Genomic DNA, 14422 nt, shown 5'->3' on the forward strand with positions numbered 1-14422 from the left:
GGCAAATGGCAGAAGCAGACCCTGGAGGAGGGATAAAAGCAGGGCTGGTCCTTCATCATGAGCCTCATCTGTCCCCTCCACACACAGGACTGTGGCTCCAATAAGGTACACGGAATGCTCCATGCTTCCAGACTCCACAGGTGATGCACAACCACTCACAGAGGCACGAGGCAACCAGTGGGAACAAACCGTTTCTTTTTATTATTATTGATTTTAATCATGGCGGACAGAATCCAAACGAATCCTTTCCAAGATGATGAATTGCACCCTCAGGACCGTGGGTCCTTAGCACACAGATAGGCTGGTGCAATAATGTATTACCATCACCGGTCAGGAATTTGGCAGGGGGGAGGAAAGGGCTGGAGCCTGAGCCCTCCCAGCACTGCACTGCATTCAGTAGGTGTGAGAAATCAGTGCTGTGTATGACCTCGAACCATGGCTCTTTCTCACGGTCTTTCCATCTCAGACCTAAGATTCAAGGAACTGGAGGGTTTTTTCCACAGGGCAGGAAGTCTGGGCTCTGTTTTTGCAAGGGAGAAGCATGTCAGAGGAGAAAATAGACTTGTCAAAGAGATGCAGACTGCCTTACCCAGCTTTTGTATTTTATTTTTCTCCTCTTTAAGAGGGAAGCAAGACTCCACAGCCTCCCTTTCTTGGCTACAGTCAGCCAGCATCCTTCTTGATGCTGTCCTGATGGAAAACAAGTCCGAGTCTAGAACGGTGAGCAATTGCCTTATTCCTGCTTCAAGCCGGGATTAAGAGTAAGATTTGTATCAGCGTGGTGGTTTTTACAGCACAGCTGGCTTGGCCCTCACTCTGCAGCCCTGGGGGCAAGGCAGTTCCCCCAGCAGCAGGAGGGAGTTTGGTGTCTGAGCACTGGCAGGAGGCACCGGGAGGCCGTGAGAATGCACTGCTCCACTCCCTGGGAGAGCTGAGGCTCTCCTCGCTCACAGCCATCGCTGACGAGCGGTGCTGCAACAGCAACCACAGCCAGCAGCAAGCCCTTGGTCACTGCTGCGCTGGGGCAGAGTATCTTCATGAGGAAAAAAGAGTCCTTGCCCCAAAATACTGATCCCAAAATCCTGCATTTGAGGCCATGGTACTCCAGCTTCTTGCTGTGGGACAGAGGCACTTGGCAGCCCCAGCTGCCCTTTGCCCACCACAGAGCTGAGGGATGGTGCTGATGCTATTTGATGCTCCATCAAAAGAGTTAGAAACAGAGGGAGAAGAAGAAGAAACCAAAATAATCTGGAAGCTGAAATTTAGTTTTTAGACACCATCCCAGCTGCAAAGTCTCAGCCCTCAGCTTCTCCATCCAGTGCTCTTTCTAGCTGAACCACGCTCAGATACACATGGTGACCCCTCTCCACACCATCAGAGGATGCCAATAACCTGTGCAAAGGCTCACTACAGCTTCCCAAAATTTCCATGGGCTCAAAGTTCAGGCCCTGAACATCCAATTGCTTGAGAGCAGGTAAAAATCTGAGTCAGGCCACCCTAAAGGCAAACAAAACCCATGCACTGGTTTCTGGGAAAGGTCAGTTGTAGGTGGAGCTCTGACAAAACAAACCACAGGGCTGGAAAAAATCTGGGAATGGATCCACAGAGTACTCAGAGGGGAGAGATGAGCTACTTCAAGTGGAGAGAAAGGATGAGCTGTTATCCTTGGGGTGAAAGCTGAGAGTGGGCACCCCACAAGGCACCTAGAGAGGGACTTACCCACCACGCACTGGCTTAGCCCTTACCCTCACCCTGCCCTACAGCTCACCTGGCTGCAAATCCCCAGGTTCCTCCTGGCTTGCAAAATATGGTGGCATCACTCTGCAAGCAGCTGGCACCACAGAAGACACCCTGGGATGTGGGAATCCCCTGGGCATGCCAGTCTGGCCCAAAGGGCTCTTCTGGACACTCCTCCCTGCCAGCAGCCTCTGCTTATGTCTCCCTTTCTATCCTCCCTCCTTTTGTGGGTTCTACAAAGGTGCCCATCTGTTCTGGCCACGGCAATGGGGCACAGAGGGATAAAAAAAAATGAAAGCCACTAATAAAAACATCAAGATAGGTTAGATTCAAGAAGGGGAGCAGCTTAGGCTCCTCATGACACGTGTAGGCAGCATTGCAAAGCATGAATCACACTGATGAAGGCCCTGTGTCCTCTTGCTGTCCCTGTCTCCCTCCTCTTCCCACACAACAGATCTGCTACTGGCTCATTCCTACATGTTTCCGTTTCCCCATCTTCCCCTAAAGAGCTGCCCCACTTCTTCACAGCAAGAATTCCTCGCTCCCTACGCCTAAGAGCCAGGGAGTTGAAGCAGAGTGGTGCTTCAATAGCCCCTGGAGGCAGTAGCTATCTCCCAGGTAACAAACTGTGCCCAAACCATGTCCTGGCATCAACCACACACTCCCCCACTCCACAAAATGTGTTCTTCCCCTTCAAAGCACCATCCGGCCCTCCCAAGTGCTTGAAGCTCCTTGTTCCCAGCTCAGCACTCAGGAGGTCAAGACAAAAATACTGGAGCAGCATCTTCCCTGCTGAGACACATCCTGGCAAGCTTTGGGAAACATAGAATGCAGGCAGAAATGAAGGCATCCCACAGAGCTGGGCAGAGCCCCCATATCCTGATCAAACTGAATATTACAATCACAACACGCACCAAAATTCAAGGAGTTCAGGGAATTTTAAAGCTATCCCTAATGCTGAGGAACTCTAAGCATCACCAAGAGCATTGCTTGAAAATGCAGTAACATGTTGTAGGGAGAAAGAAGGGGTCCTGCAGCTGCCTCATGGGTGCCAGGACATGAGTGCTGGAGGTCGCAAGCATCTCATCACATATAGCAAGCCAAGACCCAGTTGTGCAAGATTCATTTCAGATCTCACATTCTGGCTTCCCATAACGGGATTCATTAATCCACAGAAGATAACAAAGCAAAAATCTCATCCTACAGAGTAAATAATTAGCTCTATCCCGTGATCAAAATTTCTGGCTTGCTTCTTCCCCTGAGTTTTTTCATCCTCAAATTCAGCCCCCTTTTCCCACAGCATTATTTGCACTTCAGACTCCGTGGCACTGCAAAGACACATAATTAGAGACACTGGTTTATTTGTTACTCGTGCAGCAGCCATGCTCTGGAGCCCCTGTTCTGCACCAGGTCCCCGTTGTGCTGGGAAGCAAAGGGGTGTTGTAGCGTGTAAGAACGCTGTCCTTTTTCCCCAAGAACAAATCACAGCTCACTTCCTAATGGCACCCCAGATTCACCCACATGCTGGATAAAAGAGACAAGAGCAGCAGTGCTTCCAGGTCACATCCATATGCCCACACGTCCCAGCCAGGCACCCACAGCCCAGCCATGGGAACACAACTGCAGCAAGCCACCACAGCACTCAGCAGGAGCAGTGTCAACCATGAGGCCCAATAATCCAGTTCCAAGGAGCAGCACAGCTGCTTCACAGAGAGGCTGATTTGTAGGTTAATTAAACAGCCATATTCCTTTGTGAAACACTTCAGGCTCGATAAATAGAAGGAGAGTAAAATTCCAGCAGGAGCAGATAATGAACTGAATGAATCGACATGACAGGTGCTGGATCCTTATCTTATTTATAGGAATTCATTAGAAGGATAAGGAAAAAGAGATCGTGATAACAAGATAAAGTGGCTCATGTTTGGAGAGGACTTTAAAAAAATACAAAGCCTTGTGGGCGTGTGAGGGATCATCGCTGTAAGCGTGCTACAAAGGGAGAAATATTTCCCCAGTGATATCCTGATAGAGAAACTATGCTGGACAAGGGGAGTGCCTGGGCACATGGGCCAAAGCAGGGAAGGTAGATAGCCCTGCAATTGCCCATTCTTCTCATACCTTTCCCAGCTAATTACTCAGCCACTCCTGCTCTGCAGTTGCAAGGCCTAACCCTGGGCTCTTTTCAGGCTCAAACTTTTCAAATGTCAATGGAATGTCCCCGCCTGCACCTTCTGCAAAGCCAGTGAGAAAGAAGAAGGGCTAATTTTTCCAGCCCACCTCCTGGCTGGGCAGAGGTGAAAGATGTTTCCTAGAGTACTGGCTCAGTGCTTCAGCCTCCAGGCGTCTCCAAGGTGTCCTAGTGATACCAAGCACACCAAACCACTCCAGAGCACTGCACTAAGCCTGTCAACAGTCTGTGGAAAAGGCATTTCATGCAAATCTGACTCCTGGGACTGATGTTTGGGTGATGCTTCACCCACGGGACCCTTTGTCAGAAATGCTGGGGTTTTGTATCAAGCACAAGGCAGAATGCTTAAAGCATTGGGACTCAGCTCTTCAACTCAAAATCCAGAAGACTGACGCTGTTTTCAGCTCAGCAACCCTTAACCCAGCTGTTGGATGGCTGGCAAGCTGCTCCCATAGCTGAGGGAGCTATTCTTCTTCTCAAAGATAATTCCCGGGTTATTCCTGCTGTTGCCCTGCAGCAGGAGCAGCCAGGTAAATCCTGACACCATACTGATATCCCCAGTGCTCGTGAATATGGCTCTGAGCAGCTGTTTTCATTCGTCTTCTCCAAGTCTCCAAAGCACTTGGACACACCAGAAGAGCCCAGGACCTAGACAGTGTAACCACTCGGTTGCAGTCACCTTGGGACAGAAAAAAAGCAGAGCACAGCAATCTTGACAGCAAGGTATCTTCAAGCCAGGAGCCTCAAGCCGTTCACTAAAGAAGCTCCTTCCCTGCAGCCAAGGTGGCAGGGCTTGCAGAGCCAGCCCTACAGCCAATCTCAGCAACTCCAGGAGAAACTGTTCCAGGAGAAAAGAACAACTACAAAATAGGCTATGGTGTGTATGGAGCACTGCTGAATTGCTGTTGAATCCTGTGTGCGCAAGCAAGGCTTTTTGTATGTAAACCATGGAAATCCCTCACGCCCCACTCCACTCTTCATCAGCAGGACTGGAAAACACAGCCACAAAGCTAAACCTCAATCAGGTTAAGTGTAAAAACCCCACTCAGGAAACATATCACCTTATAAAAAAGTCCCTGTGAGTTTCTGGGACACCAGAAGTCCCTTATGTACAGCAGGAGGAACTTGGAGATGTCACTCAGGACAGGAAAACACTCCTGGTTTAGGCTGTGCTGAGGACAGTTCTTTGGACACCCCTTTTCTCTTCATGAAGTACATGTGCTTCCCCTTGCTCCCCCCATCTGTCACCCTGCAAAATAAATTGCCACCCAGCTGTAAGCATGCAATTCCCAGCCGAATTCATCTGCCTGGCCCTCCTCAGTCCCAGCTAGCCCCAAATCCGAGCTTGTCCCTGCCTTCTGCACACCCACAGAGGTTTCCCTACCCACTGTGAGCCCCTGACAAAGCCCTGTTCTGAAACAGGGATGTGGAACTCAGATCCCAGCTCCCCTGGCCTGAGAACAGGGAATGGGTCCAACAGGCCAAACAAAAGATGAACCCAGAGGAGTCAGTTTCTCCTGCCCACTTTCCACCCTAGGGGCCTGTGCAACCAGTGGGAGCTTTTCTCCCAACTTCCCTGGGCCCAGAAGGGCAGAAAGTGGCAAGGACTGGATGGGCTGTAGGCACACATTTACCTTCCAAGGCAAGAAACTTATTTGAGCGATGAGGTTTAGAAGCTGCATTACCAATCAAGGAGATCCCAAATTGACTGGAAAATGCCTGGTGAAATAAACCCCACTGTGACATCCTCCAGCTCTCAGCTGGAGACCAGCAGTCACAGTGAGCACAAGGGAGCCAAGAGGCGCCCAAGACGCACAGTGTTGAGTCCAGCACTCCCTAATTCCAGGTCTCACCCATCCAGCTGCTCAGTTAAATACGAAGAGGTGAGAAGTGCCTCTCTTCAGCCCAGTCAGGGCCATCAGCAGGGCACACCACCATCATCCAGAGACGATCCCAGAGACCCATGGAGGGAAACAGCAATTCCAGCCCCCAGGGAAGAGCACAAGTGACCGCATGGCAGGGAATCCCAAAGCCAGCAGACAATGTAGCCGTCCTCCCCGCTTCAGCGCCGGCTGACAAACGGGAATAAACCCAACTGAGCCATCCACCTCCCTGCCCTGGCAATTACGCTCTGAGAGAAAGGTTCAAAGCACTATTGTGATCAATTAAATCGAAAAAAGAGCAGTGTCAGCTTGCAGCCCTGGGAGGACCCGGCCCTTTACTGATCTCTGAATTAAAAACGCGCATCACAGCGTGCACAACGTACAGTTCCTGCAGGGAAAAAAAGAAAAATCCTTTTTCTAGGCAGAAGCGTTCAGCACTCAGGAGACACAAAAAGCCACGTACTGAGACATCCCTTGCAGGGAGAGGGGGAACCAGCGGCTCAGGTGAGTGTCACAGCACAGTTGTGCTCAGTTATTTCAGTTGGGAGCTCCTGGAAAAGCCATCAGTAAGTTCAAATCTGCTTTCCTCATACAGCTTTTGGGGAGGAGAGGGAGGGTTATCTATTATCCTTCCTTTCAATGCATCGGGTCTGCTGGAAAACCCAGGGTGAGGACGAAATTCAGCCGATTTAAAGGGAGACGACGATGGTCGGTCTGAACCACACTCCCTTTCCCCCGCGGCGTCCCCCACCGCGCCCCTCGGCGCGGGCACATCCCGCCGGAGCCGGGAGCGGGTCCCCGCGGGCAGGTGGGCGCTCACCTGATGAGGTTCTGCAGGCCCTGCTTGCTGGAGTTCCTCCTCAGGATCGCGCTGGTCATGGTGGCCAAGCCGCGGCGGGCAGGGTCCCGCTGCCGCCCCCTCCCCAGCGCCGCAGGCAGCCGCCCGGCACTGCGCGCTCCCGCGGCCCCCTCTCCGCCTTCAGGAAGTTCTGCAGCTGGTTTCCTTTTGTTTCTGCTAGCCCCCCCTGCTCCACACCCCCGGCTTGTCTCCTCCACCTCTACCTCCTCCTCCCCCTCTGCCTCGTGGAAGTGTCACGGGAGAATCTCTGGGGGCGCAGCCGCCGGCGGGCCCCGCAGCACAAAGCCCGGCGCTCCCCACTCCCCTGCCAGGGGGATTCTCTCCTGGCTTTAACTCTTCTCTCCTTCCTTCATCTTCTTCAGCCCCCTCCTCTCCCGTCCGCACCCTTCCCCCGCCCCCCCCCCCGCCCTTTTTTATTTTTTTCTCTTCTGTTTTTTCCCACCTTTGCCACTGTTTTTCTGATTACACAAAGCAACTAGGGAGCAGAAATCCAGGTTGGCAACTTGCACTCGACGGGCTGTAAATCCCTCCCGCTTCATTCACAGCAGAAGTCTTGCATGAAGGTCTCACCTCCAAACAGTCCCCGCACGTCCGAAGGTGAGCCAAGAGTCAGATTAGTACCAAAGGGGTTTTTCACTGGGAAATGCCACACCAGAGAAAAACGTTCTCCTGGGATGGAGATAGCAGCTGTATTTTGGGGGAAGCCACAGAGCTGCAGCCTCAGGCAGGCAAGCAGCCTACACCCTGCTTCTGGTCTCAAACATTGCCCTTCACCTGCCCGAGTCACCAAGTCGCCCACACCTCAGTTTTCCCAGCCATCACATTGGGCAAGAGGCAAAAAGTCTGGCTAAATCTGGCATGCCTCCATGAAACACTGATCTTTCAGGAGATAAAAGAAGCGCATGAGAGTTTGATGAAGGACTAAGATTGCCACCTGTTAAAACAAAATGCCCATCTGCCACGCATTCAGATGGTTGTTCTTCATGCTACCTCCTCATGGGAGTAGTCTTGGGAGGGAAAAACAAAAGAGTCTTTTTCCCTGAACTGCATCTCCTGGTCCACATGTGCTTTTAGGGTGAGAAGAGATCCTCTACTATGCCAAACCAACAGGTGCCTGGACTTGTACCTAGCAAGTTCCAGTCATGCCTTTATACTTGCACATTATGGTGCCCACGGCACGGCCTGCCCATGTTTCCCAAGGTAAGCGGGAATATTCCTCTGGCTGTCTGCAAAATGGGAGCAGTTGTGATGGAACCACTCTGCTGAGACCCTCACCTTCCTTCTGCTTTCAGTCCCACTCATCCCATTTACACGTTTCCTTTCAATCGCCTCTGCAGAAATGTTTCTTGACGCCTGGTAAGCTGAAATGGGGAAGTTGCCCATGAAAAACACCAAGAAATTTCAGTAAAAGAAAGGAAGTACCTGCCCTCCTTTCCACTGTCTCTTCATTTCAAAACAGCTTCTGGTTTTTTTCCCTGTAGGTATTTACTAAGCATTGCCTAAGTGATTATGAACAACAAAATCCACAAATCGCAGACACTGATGCTGGCCTCACTCTGTGGGCTGCTCAGATGATATCACACTGCATATTTTTCTTTCTAAATTCAGTGAGAAGATGCAACAGATCCACCACAAAAGATGCTAAAAAAGAGCTTGTCCCAGTCCTGCAAGTGCTTGCAGGAGTAATTAGGTTTAAGCATGTGAATTAAGTTTAAGTCATTCCTATTGACTTCACCACAATTGGCTAGAGTTGAAATGAAGTGTGCACCTACAGCGTTTTCTTTTTGGAGAGAATTGGCCCAAACCTGCCACTGACTCCCATGGACCGAGCCAGGCAAGGATGCAACTTGAAGGAGCCCTGGCAGGCAGAGATATAGCTTGCAGCCTTGGGCGAGCAGCAGCTCGGGGGGTTGAATGAAATCACTGCAAGCACTCTTCATTCAGGCAGAGATGCCAGACCATCCTCAGGGAGCTGAGGAGGGGCAAGGAGGAATGCAGACACTGTCACCAGGAGAAGGCAGGAGCCTGCTGGAGGCTGCTACCCCTATGGGAGGTGAGAGTCTCTGTGTAAATGGGCAGAGGAAAAGCTGTTAATTCCCCCAGTAAGAGAGCCTTGGCTCCACACCGGGTTTGGCTCCAGGAGGATGCCAGCATGAGCTCCTTGTCTTGAAAGCACTTGGCAGACTTCCACCCCAGTTCCAGGACTGACTGCCTCTCAGAGATGGGGCTTTCACTGAACAGGGCTGACAGAAACCATGCTTGGATGATGAAATGCAGGACCGGAGAGAGGTCATGACATTAGTTCTTACTGGTCTGAGGTGCTAAGATAATTTGGAAACGCCAGAAGTGAGGCAGTGAGGAAGGGGGTCCCTTAACTGCAACAGGCAGCAGGCTGAGCTCTGTGTTGCTCCCAGGGAGAGAAATTCCTGGTACTGAACTCTGCCTGGAAAAATCTTTCAAGATGGCTGGGCCACTCAGCCTCTGGGGAAGGCTTCCTGTCTTTCTCCCTGGCGTTCATCTTTGAGAAAGATATTAAATATGGCAAGAAAACTCATCCTTCCTCCAGCATCAGCAGGGTCTTGCAGGACCACAGAGAGAGGAGAGCAGGGCAGGACCCATAGCTTGCAAGAATGGGAATGGACAGAGTCACCATCCCCATCTCTATGGGGCAGGGAGCATTTAAACCCATTATTCAAAAGCACAAAGGATATGGCCACAGAGAAAGAGCAGTGCAGGAGAAATCCCACAACACTCCCTTAGAGTGCAGAGGCTCCTTGTGTCCCCTCTCCTCTCCTGCCCCTCACCGCCACGTGCATCAGTGTGAGTCATACCATGTATCCAGAAACAGTAAGGTCAGCATCAGTCCCACAGCTGCTTGGATCTTTTCACAGAAACAAACTCCCTGGTCCCACCAGGAAGTGGGTAGGAGTACAGTGGACACAGGAAGAAAAACAAAGAATTAATTCATCTGTTATTTTTTGGCACAGTTTAAGCTAGGAGAGCCACCATAAATCTCTGCAGCAAAACACCACCTCACTACAGGAACTGGAGCACCCAGAAGCACATCGTGTGGCATTGGAGTTTCCCAAAGCTCTTCCCAGCAGCAGGGAAGGAGAGAAGGTGAGATGCTGTGAGAGAGAGCAGATCTGCCTCCATCACTGTGGGAAGGAGGGCTGGAGGCCCAGAGAGATAGGGCTGCACCAGTTCCCATTAATTACACAATCATTCTGCTATGTAGCACTAGTTGCAAAATCAGTTGAAGGCTCACACATGGTCAAGGGAAAAAAAAATAGAAACAGAAATACCCTAATCTTGCTAGTAAGGAAATACAGCTCAAGCATTTCTCTCCAGTACTGCTGGGTTGTCAACCACTGTCAGCATAAGCCCCAAAGCACAGTCACTGCAAGGGCCAGTCCTTTACAAGTGCCACCATCTGCCAGCATGGTTTCCAGAGGTCCATGCCTGCATGTCAGTGGTGGGATCCCACCCCGAGAAGATGTTCTCACAGGGACAGCCTCCCATCTTCAGCAAGGACTAAGAGCCCTATCTCAGTTGGAGACCCTGTGCCTCCAGCAGCAGCCCCTAGGACTGCCCCAGATGGGGGATGGTCTCTAGTTTTCCTTTAAAATGATGCATCTTTCCCTCTGCCATGCCAAACCTCTCCCCTTATCATCACATCCCACCAGCCTGTCCTCACCAGACACATGCATCCACCACTTAGAAACCAGCCTGGCAGGCATCAGCATTTGCCCAGCTCCCCAGGAGCCCCAGTTCAGGGAAAAGGGCACACCATTGGTACATCAGCTGCATAGATGGTGTGGTTTACATGTTGGCCTGAGGGGCAGGGTTTGCCCACCTCATCTTCACCCTGAATTCCCACTTAACTCAGTCCAGCTTACTCTGCCAGCAGTCTCTTTCGGGCAGCCAAATACAGAGACCAAGAGAGGCAAACAAGAGATAATCCTGAGGAAACAGCAGGACTAGCAGCCAAAAGCAGCACATTGTCTCCTTCCCACCAGAACAGCTCTTTACAAGCACCAAAGTGTGCTGCCAGGAGGGCAGGGCGCCCCACCTCTGCAATTAGCTCAGGGTGCAGGGCAAGGAGTCCAGTCAGAGTGATGCTCCTCAGCAAGCCCTTCTCTGTCCTGGCATGAGTCAGGAGAGGATATTCCCAAGCCAATGCACAATCCCGTGGTGTTCAGGGAGGGGCTGCTGTAGGCAGGAGCTGTCTTGGCTCACAGCTGTTGTCAGGCCGACGTGCTCAGAGGAGCACCATGAAAAACATGTATAATTGTGGGTCTAAACAGCCAACAAACACTGTGTCATACTATGTCTGAAATATTTGGCATGGGATCAGTGATTACTTTCTTCCTCTGATATCCAAAGAGGCAGAAATGAGAGGGAATCAGAAGCTGGATCTAGAAGGGGCATCCTTCTTCCCCTACCCCACTGCCACCTCTCACCCTCACAGAATGGAAAACAGACACTCCCTGGGGAACTTAAGGGGTACATCCATAAACCTAAAATCATTAGGTTTCCCCATGAAGTTTGCTTCATTGACCAGTGAGAGCAGAAGATGCAAGTTTACAAGCCTTGAAAGAGAAGATGCTTTTGCTCCAGGGATGATACACACAAGGACAAAGGATGGATTTAAGGAACAGGGGAAGGAGAAAAGCATTAATGAGGTAGCCCAGCACAGTTAGAGGAGATCTGGGCCCCTGTTGCACCAAGAGCTGGGCAAACAGCAAGAGACCACCTGAGCCACCATCCGGGTTTCCCAGACCAGGGCCAAGGCGAAGTGACTCAGCCAAGCCCTGGAGGAGTGCAGCTGGTCCAGCATGTCAAGCCAACATCATTACTGATACCGTGCACTGCTATCTATATATTATGTTAAATCAACAAAGCCTTTGGGAAAGAGACAGGAAGACAAAACAGTGGCTGCAGATAAGACACTCCCACCCCACACAGGAGGGTCATTACAGGACAAGAGGAAAACTATTGGCCCTGAGGAGGCAGCCTCCTCTCTTAGGGATGCTTGTCTACCTCAAGGCCGAGAAGCAGGACAAAGGACTTCAGCCAGGATGGATAAGATACAGGCAGCTGCTGCCAAGAGGTTGTTTTCCCCCAGCAGATACTGTAGAAGCAGTCTGAAAAAGGCCTTTTTATAGCATCACATTGCTTTGTCATGAGTCTCTGCTCACCAAGGTTTGGAAAGCTGCTGAATGAATTTGAATTTTGAACGTCTGTTTAAAATAAATGGAGTGGTCTTTGCCTTGACGAGGGGGATTAGACAGACACTGGGCAGCTGAAGACACCTTCAGACATCTCCCTTGCTGGGTATAAGAGGAGCACAGCCAGTAACAGAGGAACCATATTCCTTCACCAGGTGGCATCTGTGTGACGTGTTTAAGCATCACCCAAAGCCGTGCAGCATGTTTTGTGGATGGGCCTGTAGGTGAGTTCCACTGCACCAGCACAGCCCTGTGTCGAGCCATGCTGCTCAGCTGACCACAGAGCTTTCAAGAAGTAAAATACAGCTTCTGCCCAATATAAACTTATTAGCTCATCTGCAGCTGGCTCCAGGCCCTGATGCAGCAGTGTTGTGCAACGCAAGCAGTTTCAGCAACCATTAATCTCCACTTTACGCTGCCATGCTGTCACTTCAACTGGGGTCAAGGGAAACTAAATGGATAAGAAGGAACTCCCAAGCACCATCTGACAGTTCCTGCATCCCTCACTTCAAGTTGCTCCTTGTCCCAGGGAAAGGCATCTAATATCAGCTTGCCAATACCTATCCATGCTTTCCTCGCTAAGCTGGGCAAAAGACAGGAGCCGTTTTGAAAGGGTTCACAAAAGCATCACCATGTATTCCAAAAGCTTGAAGACACATGGCACCATCAAGGGGGAAGACAGTCATTAATGCTCCAAAGTGAGGCCCAAAAAAAGCTAAGAGGAGCCTGTCTGCACAAAGGGCAGCTAATGCTGTATGCAGGAAGATGGCAGCTGGAATAGAGAAGCAGCAGAAGAGACAAATGCCACCCCCAGGAAGAGGTCCCACCAGAGCAGGGGTGCCCAGACTGTGTATCACAGTAGTCTGCCCTTCAAGACAGCTCAGCTTGGGCACAGTGCTGTCAGCTCCTGTTATGGGAAGCTACGTGACAACTGCAAGGAGGCACTTATTTCAAGAGGAAATTACTATTGTCATCAATTTTATTGGGAGAGAACTCTGCCTCTCCTAAATAGCTGGGAGCTGTGATTGTTCGGGGTCTGTCAATAGTTCAGAGTTTGTCAGTGCTAATGGCTCCAAAGCAAGCTTGCACTGGAAAGGAAACTGCTTCTGCAGCAGAAAAGCACAAGCATGCACAAGCACAGAAGAAGAGATCATATTTTCCAAGCTATCTGGCAAGGACTTGATAAAAGGCACTGCACAAACTGTCTAGTCAGCTGCAGCAAGCAACACATACCTAGAGCTGGGAAAGAGGCTTCCTTGGTAATGCAGAATGAATCCCTAACAAAAAAAATCTGTTTTCAAAATGAGCACGTAAGCAAAAGAACCAAAGGCCTCCAGCTGATGCAAACTGGCAGAGATTTCTCTGTGGCAGGCAGAGGGATGGTGCTGACGTACACTGGCAAAAGCATTTGGGCCTACATGTCTGTGCAATAGCAAGAGAAATCCCAGTAAACTGAGCTCCAGCTAATGTGAGTCTTGCACTTCTCAGATCAATTGCTTGCAGATTGCCCTAAGTTTTCAGACCACTGGATAGAAGTCACCAATTAAGCCAACAGAAGCCCAGTGACTGCCATTTCTATTCATTAATAAATCCAGCTGGGTTTGCTCGTGTATCTTCCTCTTTATCAATGTATTTCTTGGACAGTTACCAGATGCAGCAGGCTGCTGGGAACCACCGCTGCTCATATGACACAGACTGAACCCAAGCAGTTCCCGGGCTTGACACTCCCACGTATGACTGAAGATGGAGCTCTGCTGCCAACCCCAGCAGCCCATCCCAGGAGGGACTTGTTTAAAGTGGCAAATAACAGAAGATATTTTGTCCTGCCTTGCTGCAAGTTCTCCTGCAGGGGATGGGGGCTGCAGGAGTGGAGCCCCCAGAAAGCCACTGGAGACCTGCCCGTGAGAAAGACAACTCTGAGTGCCAAAACCTGGGATAAAGACACTTCAAAGGCTGCCTCACACATCTGGTGTGTGTTAGGATGGATGCACTGGCAAGGAAAACATACATGGGCTCCAAGTGAGGCTGGTTAACCCACTCATGACTGAGCCTCTGTGGAACATGTGGACAGGCTGAGGACTGCGAGACACCTGGCCAAGCCTCAGGAAAGGTGGGCTCACATCTCACCAGTGGCCTGTGCTTCCTAGCTGATACTGGGCAATCAGGGAGCCATTTAGGTGCCTAAACATAGATGCCAAGTGTGGCGTGCCTTGGGTTACCTCAGACAGCTGCCAAAGCCTGACAGATGTCACACAGCTCAAATAGGAAACCACCTCTTCTGTGTACCAAACCCACAGTGAACAAATTCTACAGTCAGAGCATCCCTTCACCTTCCTAAACATCTCAAGCTGTCTGGCCTTGCAGTAGAGATAACCTATCCTCTATCCCTGAGGCAGTAGCCACAGAACACCCACCATGGTGACACCCTGACCTAGGCTGGGCACTGTGCATGCTCCTCTAGTACTCATCATACCAAATTCATGTCATACAGGACAGCTGCTTTCCCAGAATGTGCAGCACCTCCTAG

The 14422-nt window shown here is 50.7% G+C and overlaps 1 protein-coding gene and 1 long non-coding RNA gene across 4 annotated transcripts in view; one reads left to right on the forward strand and one right to left on the reverse strand.

The window, feature by feature from the left end:
* Positions 1 to 14422, reverse strand: part of LSP1 (lymphocyte specific protein 1) — a 48448-nt gene that overhangs the window by 29821 nt on the left and 4205 nt on the right. Inside the window, exon 1 of one of the 2 annotated variants that reach the window (XM_066187720.1) lies at positions 6626 to 6800. The exons of the other annotated variant lie outside the window; for it this stretch is intronic. Within the exon in view, the coding sequence (XP_066043817.1) occupies positions 6626 to 6684 (59 nt within the window). The 5' untranslated portion in view covers positions 6685 to 6800. Of the gene's footprint in view, positions 1 to 6625; positions 6801 to 14422 lie in introns of those variants that run through there. 2 annotated transcript variants of the gene reach the window in all.
* On the forward strand, positions 7089 to 8086 carry LOC136292267 (uncharacterized). Of its 2 annotated transcripts, none has more exons than XR_010721872.1 (3): positions 7089 to 7261; positions 7739 to 7864; positions 8002 to 8086. It is a non-coding gene; the product is annotated as an uncharacterized lncRNA (long non-coding RNA). The 2 variants fall into 2 exon arrangements; XR_010721871.1 differs by having other exon boundaries at positions 7957 to 8069.

This window comes from Chamaea fasciata, unplaced genomic scaffold (genome assembly GCF_029207755.1).
Source record: "Chamaea fasciata isolate MVZ Bird 193981 ecotype frontalis unplaced genomic scaffold, bChaFas1.0.hap1 SCAF_7, whole genome shotgun sequence".
NCBI classification, from domain to species: domain Eukaryota; kingdom Metazoa; phylum Chordata; class Aves; order Passeriformes; family Sylviidae; genus Chamaea; species Chamaea fasciata.